This window comes from Homarus americanus, unplaced genomic scaffold (genome assembly GCF_018991925.1).
Source record: "Homarus americanus isolate GMGI-L3 unplaced genomic scaffold, GMGI_Hamer_2.0 scaffold57980, whole genome shotgun sequence".
NCBI lineage: Eukaryota > Metazoa > Arthropoda > Malacostraca > Decapoda > Nephropidae > Homarus > Homarus americanus.
Genome location: NW_024716703.1, coordinates 10,308,786 through 10,318,629, shown reverse-complemented (window position 1 = coordinate 10,318,629; position 9,844 = coordinate 10,308,786). Strand labels below are relative to the sequence as shown.

General features: G+C 43.8%; 1 protein-coding gene across 1 annotated transcript; it reads left to right on the top strand.

Moving 5' to 3' along the window:
• Window positions 1-508: 508 nt before the first annotated feature.
• On the top strand, window positions 509-1,666 carry LOC121858373 (mucin-3A-like). The gene has a single exon (XM_042354815.1). It carries the CDS (start codon window positions 509-511, stop codon window positions 1,664-1,666), a length of 1,158 nt encoding a protein of 385 aa, XP_042210749.1.
• The last annotated feature ends 8,178 nt before the right edge of the window (window positions 1,667-9,844 follow it).

The following is a 9,844-nucleotide window of genomic DNA, read 5'->3' as shown; positions in this document are numbered from 1 at the left end:
GGTTATGAAGGAAAAAAAATATTCCACCTTGGTGAAGACGGGTAACTCAACTGGTACATCCTTCAGATACTTAAATAATAAATACAATTTTTTTTCTCTTCTTTAGACTACCTGCTCCTTTCTGCACCCTGCCATCACCCCCCCTCCCTACACCTTACTCTCCCTCATCTCACATCCAACCTTGCTTTCCCTCATCTCTCCCCCTTTCTTTACCATCCCTAATCTTCTTCATATTTCTCCCATCCTTACTCTCCCTCATCTCACCGCCAACCTTAATCTCCCTTCATCTCAACCCCCTTCCTTACTCTCCCCCACCATGGATACCTTAGGAGGAAGCGGTACTGGTGGTATCATACGCGCGTCAGTTCTCATCCCAGATATTCAGGGGCCAGGCAGAGCACCGCGATGAGTTCTGGAAATATATGGCAGATGAGAGGGGAGGGTGGAATGAAGGGGCGTGTAATGCTAAAGGGAAGGGAAAACAGTGGAGGATGAAATAGTGTGGAAGATGGAAAGGAAGGGAGAGGAGGATGGGATGTGGAACATATCACCCTCCAACACATCACATTTCAACTCATCACCCTCCAGTATACCACACTCCAACACATCACCCTCCAGCACATCATTCTCCAGCAAATCACCCTCCAGCACATCACCCTCCAACACACCACACTCCAACACATCACTCTCCTGTATACCACACTCCAACACATCACCCTCCAGTACATCACCATCCAGCACACCACACTCCAACACATCACCCTCCTGCACATCACACTCCAACACATCACACTCCAACAATCACACTCCAACACACCACACTCCAACACATCACTCTCCATCATACCACACTCCAACACATCACCCTCCTGCACATCACACTCCAACACATCGCACTCCAGTACATCACCCTCCAGCAGATCACCCTCCAACACATCACCCTCCAGCACATCCCCCTTCCGACACATCACCCTCCAACACATCACACTCCAACACATTAACCTCCAAAACATTACACTCCAACACATCACACTCCAACCCATCACCCTCCAGCACATCACACCTCCAGTACATCACCTCCAGCACAATACCATCCAATACATCAGCCTCCAGCACATCACACTCCAACACATCACATCTCCAAAACATCACACTCCAACACATCACACTCCAGCACATCACACCTAACACATCACACTCCAACACATCACCCTCCAGCTCATCACACTACAACACATCACATCTCCAACACATCACACCCAACACATCACACTCCAGCACATCACACTCCAGCACATCACACTCCAACACATCACACTCCAACACATCACACTCCAGCACATCACACTCTGACACATCACACTCCAACACTTCACCCTCCAGCTCATCACACTCCAGCACATCACACTCCAGCACATCACACTCCAACACATCACACTCCAACACATCACACTCCAGCACATCACACTCTGACACATCACACTCCAACACATCACCCTCCAGCTCATCACACTCCAGCACATCACACTCCAGCACATCACACTCCAACATATCACACTCCAACACATCACACTCCCCCAGTACAATAGTGACAAAAGAACGCCATAAAAAACAAAATACAAACATAATTTTATGGAAACAATCATTGGAAAACATTCTAACTTGAGATTACAGTCACCGGATACCCAGGTCATATACAGTGAAGATCAATTTTAGGTAAGTACATTAAAGTGGTTTATATTAGTACACCCGGGGGCTGTTGGTCGTGTTGATGATCTTTGTTTCTATAATATTTGATGGTCATGTATTACAGTGTTGTATCCATATGTTAGTAGGGAATTTTTTGACTATATTTCCATTACAACTCCTCCCCCTCAACAAACTTAACCTAACCTAATCTAACCTAACCTAACCTCACCTCACCTCCCCTTTAACTAATTCACCTTCATGTAGGCTACACTAAATAGATAATCGTGAGTTATGTTATGAATATTTTTTCTCATTATTTTAAATCTTTCTATTTGTACTCCTCAAACTCTATTCTTTTTTATATGAAACATTTTCAGTTAAATGAGACTACTTTTTTAAGGACACTTAAGAAATAAGTTCTGACTTTTTTGTGTTATCCTTATTAATTATCACCAGTCTTAGTTTTTCTTTAGCTAACAATAATGGTTTGTCCATTTTATATCAGTACTTATGATTTGACCACTACATCACTTCACATTTCTCTGCACTAAGTTCATTTGCTATGTGTCTGACCACTGACGTTTTTTATTGAAATCTTTGACTCGTGAAACATTTAATCTTGGTGTCAGTTTTACAGTGTAAGTTCTTGTCGTCAACCAATTATGCACATTTTTTCATGGTATCTTTTCCTGGTCAATAATATAGTTAATGAAGAGAATAGGATGACGACTCTCAGCCAATCCGATCATGTGTTATATACCAATAAGCCAGCCATTGGTCAACACACACAGTTTATTCCTTAGTTCGTGTTATTTGATTTTACTCTCTCTGTTTTCTAAGCACGGCCTTAGTTTTGAAGATTGTAGGATGAAATTTGACATGAAGATAAGTATATACCCCATAAGTGTTCAGAAGGTGGTATTCTTGGGGAGTTGGCGATATGGTGGGAGGTGTCGATATTGTGCAAAATATGTCATATATAATAATAATAATTAACGGTTTATTGAAAGAGCATGACAGCCAAAAGGCTGAAATTATACAGTTACCTAATTAGGGAATGGATTACTTGATTGACAAATAATATACAAAGTAACATAAGTGATACAAATATGATATATACTAATAGGGCATTTCAACATAGTAACAGTGCAAAAATGTAAGATTGGCTGGGGGTGAACTCACTGGTTGACTACGAGTTGTTGATAATTTTTTACAATGGTTGGGACTGGCCAGTACGTGCTCGTATTGGCTAGATGCAGTTGTGGTGTCGAACAGCAATTAGCGGACGAGGGATCTAGGGTGGAAACAGGAGCCGGTGTCGAGGATGGTGCAGAAGCTTCACACCAAATTTGCAGATGAGGTCTTGGTGATGATCAGAGAGAACCGAGAGGGTCAGTGTGCTGAGCGCTTCTTGATATGTGGAGTGTGTGTGTGTGTGTGTGGGTGTGTGTGTGTGGTGTGCTGAGCGCTTCTTGATATGCTGTGTGTGTGTGTGTGTGTGTGTGTGTGTGTGTGTTGCCTTTAGTTACCTCTTGCTTATCTTTGGTTATCCCGCCTAGCCCTGTGCTCTCATGGGTGGAAGAGAGAGTGGAATGGAAGGAGGGTGGAATTGGAGGGAAGGTGGAATGGAGGGGAAGGTTGAAAGAAGTGGAGGGTAGAATGAACGGAAGAATGGAATAGGTACCTGCACTATCCTCATCAATGTGCATTGAGGGGAAGAGGAAGAGGGGCAGTGAAATATGACCGGGGTAGTGAGGAGAAGGGAGAGGGGAGGTGAGAGGTAGTCCACGAGGGGAGAATGTACAGTAGAGAGGTAGGAAACATAATTCATGGGGAGAACGGAAAGAGAAAGAAAGAGAGAAAGAGAAAGAGAGAGTAATGCCAGGAAAGTAGGGAGAAGAGAGGGGAGGTAAGGGATGGATAATGAAGGCAGGGCATGTTTGGATAATGCAGGGAAGTAGGGAGAGGGAAGGAGTGAATAATGAGGGGAGAGAAAGAGAGGAAACGGAGGGAATATAATTCATGAAGGGAGGGGAAAAAGGAGGAGACTGGAGGGGAAAAAAAAGGGGGGTGGGCGGGAGGGAGGGAGGGTGGGAGGGATGTCGAGAGGGGAAAAGGAGGGGAGAGAAAGGGAAAGGAAATATAAATTACGAGAAAGCATATGTCAAGACAAGTAACAGGAAAAGCAATAGTTTGGAAGAAGAAAGAATGGGAAAGAGAAGAGAGGAGAAACAAGAAAGGCGAAAAATATGAGAGGGAAATATAAATAGAGAAAGGGAGAAGAGAAAAAAAAGGGGGAAAGGAGTGATATAAAAGAAAATGGGTAAAACTGTGTGTTGGAAGAGAAAGGGGACATAGAAAATAGAGAAGTGGGGAGGATATCTCAAGCTTCAAGACGTAGGAGGAGAGACGAATCCTAAGAGTTCTGACACACACACACACACACACACACACACACGGTTACGACCGTGTCGTATTTTTCTATTTTTGTTATATAACATGCTTCCATGTTGTTCCATAATATTCCTGTAATGATGTGTTATATTTACTATTATATAATCTAGTCACCTTACCCTGTGCTGTTAAGGTTTTAATTGTTATTATTTGTTCAAGCCCATCTTATTTCTTCATTTAGTATTGTAACAAGGATTCTTTGTTTCTCTAACGACCATCTGCATCGTTAAACGACCCATGTTTCACCTGCTGGTCGCATTGGCTGGAGCCTACCTTATATAAAGTACTCCACCTGTAGACAGAGTTCAGTTCAGTCCTCTTGTCATTCAGTTCACGTTCTTTTGAGTGACACTCGTCACCTGTTACTTATACTTATTTTATTTGTGTTGTTCCTGTCGCCACCAATGTGATATATCTATGTGAGTACCTATTTATGTCTCTTATGTGTCCATCAGTGCTTGCTTAGTCACATTTAAGTAATTCAGTGTTGTTTCACGATAGTTAATTTCAGTGTTAGTTATTTTATTTGTTTATGCAGTGTTAACATAATCCAATGCTATATTTTTATTCTTTTGATGTTTCCATGTTTTAGTATCATTTGTGTCTTAAAGGTTTCGATAGTGAATCAATTTGTTGTGACAGCCTACGAGGCTCTTTATTGTGTTAATATTTAATTTAATTAAATTCTTAAAGGTTTACTTTATTTATTTTTATTCCCTTTTAATTTACTTCACTTTTTTGTTTGGTTACGCCTAGAACCTGGATATTAAAGTAACAACACACACACACACATCATCGCACCCGTGTAATGACCTCTCCACAATGCCTAACACACCTTATATGTTCCTCAGTACCCTTATCTACCTCTGTGATCAACGCCACCACTTTTGTCACCATGTCGTCAACTTCGTACCTACCCACTCTTGTCTTACCCACCCCTGCCTCCTCCCACCTAATCCTACCTCCCTCCTACCCACCCCTACCCACCCCTACCACCCTCCTACCCATCCCTGCCTCCTATTCCCCCACTCTACCTCCTCCTACTTACCTCTTACTCCCTCCTACCCATCTCTGCGGCACCGCCAATTTCAAGATAGGTAACAACACTATTGACTATGTTTCTTTTAAATATCTTGGTGTCTCCGTCCCTTGTACCTAACCTGTGTTACGAACCACGCCACCAATTATCATGATCTACCTACCCAGCACTACGAACCGCGCCATCTATTGTCCTGATCTACCTACCCAGCACCACGAGCAACGCCATCTAGGGACGAAACCCGAGTATGACTACTCTTAGTTACCACTCCGGGGTTTCCCTTCTCCATATCCTGGTTGTTGTGTCACCTCCTCAAAGTCTTCCTCGTCAGCTCCAGTTCAATGAGAGTTCAGTTCACTCTGGGAAGTGACCACAGGATCACCTATCCTGGAAACCTACGGCACAGTGACTACCTACCGTCTTCTACAATACTCAGTCTTACTCGTCAGCCATCTCAGCTCCGCACTTAAGTATTTGTTATCCTATATTGCCTCCCCGCGTCCACTTGCTTCAAAATTGTTGTATGTTGTATAAATATGTATATACTGTTAATGTTTAGGTTAAGTATGGTTAAGGGTAAATTATAGAAAGCTGAATATTTTGTTAAGGAATTTATGGTACTTTATTATACACAACACAAACTCACATCCTTTGTCTACCCTTTTATAGTCCGATTGTCTTTGTTTTTTTTGTTGGTGTTGCCTGTTGGGATCTGGGTAGACTTTTAACTATATTCTAAATCCCCAACTCGTAACAAATGGCGACCGTGACAGGATCCAACATTAAGTGCCATATTTCTAACCCCCTTGTTATTCCTTGTTAATTATTCCTCCCAGTCACTTCTGTTCACAATTGCTTTACCGTGGTTTAAAGTTCCTTCATATGCGTGTGCATATATTGGTATTATCGTACAGTAAGAGTGACAGACGTAGGATATTAGGTTCCAAGTGTCATAAGGCTTGCCTGTTATTACACGTGGCAGTCGTGTAGTAAGTCTTATCGAGTGTAGGGAAGAATCCGGATCTGTTTAATGCCGTACCCTCACTCCAGAGTAGGCTGTTCCATAGTCACTAGTTTAGGGTGAAGTGATATCTTGGGACGCCCCCCTCTACCAGGACCCCATAATTATAAAGCCTCCATTATTGTTCTTCTCATTATCTCATTCGGGGTCAATAATCTGTAACTCAAGGGTTGTTAATCCGGATCTTTATATTAATGCCGTAATACGCCCTTCCTGTTTACTCAAGGGATGTTAATCCGGATCTTTATATTAATGCCGTAATACGCCCTTCCTGTTTACTCAAGGGTTGTTAATCCGGATCTTTATATAAATGCCGTAAAACGCCCTTTCTGTTTCAAGTATCTAAGGGTTGTTAATCCGGATCTTTATATAAATGCCGTAATACGCCCTTCCTGTTTCAAGTATCTAAGGGTTGTTAATCCTGATCATTATATAAATGCCATAATACGCCCTTCCTGTTTACTCAAGGGTTGTTAATTTGGATCTTTATATAAATGCCGTAATACGCCCTTCCTCTTTCAAGTCTCTTATCCTTATCTAAGGATCTTCTGAGAAGAACAATATTCAGAAGTGTAATTTCCCTAGTTATAACTTGGTAGTCCTGGAGGAGTGGAAGAGCAAGATACCATTTCACATCTTGAAGCATGTGGAGGAGCGTGGAGAGGTTAATTTGGACGTGCGGCTGAGCTGGCTGATGCTTACGCCTTGCTGGTGGGGTCACTGTGCCGTAGGGAACGTGGTACTTTCCGGCATGTTAGGTCCTCCGCTGATGATAACCTTGGGGACGTGAGTGGTAGGTCGAAAGGTCCCACACCTACCCCCCCTGATGCAACCAAGTTTACTTGTTCTTACTGTAAAAACCCAGGCCATACGATCCAGACTTGTAAACACCCAAAGTGTCGAATTGCTAAAAGTAGTTCCCTGGATCCCAAATCCAAACCAATAGCAACCACCAATGTGGAAAGGCCCCATCAGGATCTCTTCTCTTCATTCACCTATGAGGGAAAAATTTCAATCGTAGAGGGGTCTCGTTCTTTCCCTATTCGTATACTACGTGATATGGGCGCAGCACATTCAATCCTCCTGTTTAACGTCATTCCTGATATATCTACCGCATTTACTAATGAGAGTGTTCTAATTTCAAATCTCTCATCCCATTATTCCTATCCCTTAGCTAAAGTGCACCTCCAATGTCCCTTGATTACTGGGGAAGTGCAAATAGCTATTAGGAAAGATCCAATGCCTGTGAGCGGCATTCATTTATTATTGGGTAATGACTTGGTAGGAGATCTAGTGATTCCCAACATAAAGACAGTCGACTCTCCCTTACCTGTCAACTCCACCACTGACCTTGAAGAAGCTACTCCTCACCTTTTCCCATCTTTTGCTGTCACCCGGTCACAGAGTGTGCGAAATGGGCCCTCTTCATCTAAAACCACCTCCAATATCTTCCTACCCACAGAAGATCTGTACAATAAGATCATTAGTAAGGATGAGCTCATTAAAGCCCAACAATCTGATCCATCTTTGAATATGAAAGACCTCAGTGTGGACCATTGTACATCTTCGGCTTACCACCCACAGTCCCAAGGTTGCTTGGAACGGTTCCATCAAAACTTTCAAATCAATGCTAATAAACTATCTCCCCTCAACTATATAGTCCATACTCCTGATCGCAGAAAAGATTCACAACTTGTTCACATTAATCTTATGAAACTTTACCATTCTAGGCAGTCAGAGGAAGACACCCCAGAGGCTATAAGCTTACCTGTATTGCATACGGTTTTGTCAGGGCCGGAGCCGGAGACAGATGATATTGATCTATTGGAGAATTTAGACTTCCCTCTACCTAAAGAAAACCCTGCTAACAGTCACATACTCAACAACTTGGATGAGTATTTTTCTGTTCTGAATCCATCTCAAGCAAAAGATCTCACTAAGTTATTATCAACATTTCCTAAAGTCACGTCAGACCTCCCAGGGTTTTGCAATATACTTAAACATGATATTAAGCTAATCTCAGATGATGTACAACCCATTAGGCAATCAACCTATCGACTAAATCCACAAAAAAGAGAGATTATGAAAAAGGAGGTAGACTTTTTGTTAGAACATAACTTAGCTGAGCCTAGTACCTCCCCCTGGGCTTCACCTTGCCTTCTCATTCCAAAACCCGCAAGCACTTTTCGTTTCTGTACCGATTATCGTAAAGTGAACCAGGTCACTGTCTCAGACTCCTACCCTTTACCTTTGATTGAAGATATAATAGACAGCATAGGCTGTGCAAAATTTATCAGTACGGTGGACTTATTGAAAGGATATTATCAAGTGGGACTCACGGATAGGGCAAAAATAATCTCAGCATTTTAACTCCATTTGGTCTTTTTCAATATTTGGTTATGGCGTTTGGCTTTTCTAATGCTCCGGCCACGTTCCAGAGGGCCATTAATTACCTGATTCAGGACCTAGGTGGGACGTTCGCCTACCTGGATGAGCTGGGGGTGGTGTCGGACGGCTGGGACGAACATCTGGTGCGTTTGGAGATACTGTTCGCACGACTGCAAGAGACTGGATTCACCATAAACCTGGCTAAATCTGCTTTTGGCCGGGCCTCAGTGACTTACTTGGGACATATCGTTGGGCATGGTATGGTGAGACCCAAGGACGCAAACGTTAAAGCCATCTTGTCCTTCCCCACTCCAAGGACGAGGAAGGAACTCATGCGCTTCCTGGGGATGTGTGGCTACTACCGTCGGTTCTGCAGTAACTTCTCCAGCGTGGCCGGACCCCTCACAGACCTTACCAGTTCTGCGGTCCCTTACATCTGGAACCAGAGGTGCGACCAGCCTTTCCACCGCCTCAAAGCCTTCCTTGTCTCCAAGCCTGTAGTCCACCCCCCTGACTACACCTTGCCCTTCCATCTGCAAATCGACGCTAGCGGTGTCGGAGTGGGGGTTGTGCTCCTACAACCCGACCCAACCACTGATGTCCTTCATCCTGTGGCATACTACTCCGCCAAGTTGAAAAAACATCAAACCAACTGCTCAACCATAGAGAAGGAGGCCCTGGCTCTGGTGTTGGCAATAAAGAAGTTTGAATGTTACCTCCAGTCTTGCCCACAAACAACCCTAGTCTTCACCGACATAACCCACTCACGTTCATCCAAACCAACAAGACCTCCAGCGAGCGAATCCTCCGCTGGGCTCTCCTCACCCAGCCCTATAATCTACAAGTCCGGCACATAAAGGGGGTGGACAACCTGATTGCGGACTCCTTATCCCGAGCTCCAGTGGAAATGCAGCAGCTACTCTCCAGACGCACCAGGTGATCACCTCCTTCGCGCCGGCGCTACGGAGGTCTTTGGAGGGGGTGTGTGTTAGAAACCACGCCACCAATTATCATAATCTACCTAGCCAGCACTACGAACCACGCCATCTATTGTCCTGATCTACCTACCCAGCACCACGAGCAGCGCCATCTAGGGACGAAACCCGAGTATGACTACTCTTAGTTACCACTCCGGGGTTTCCCTTCTCCATATCCTGGTTGTTGCGTCACCTCCTCAAAGTCTTCCTCGTCAGCTCCAGTTCAATGAGAGTTCAGTTCACTCTGGGAAGTGACCACAGGATCACCTATCCTGG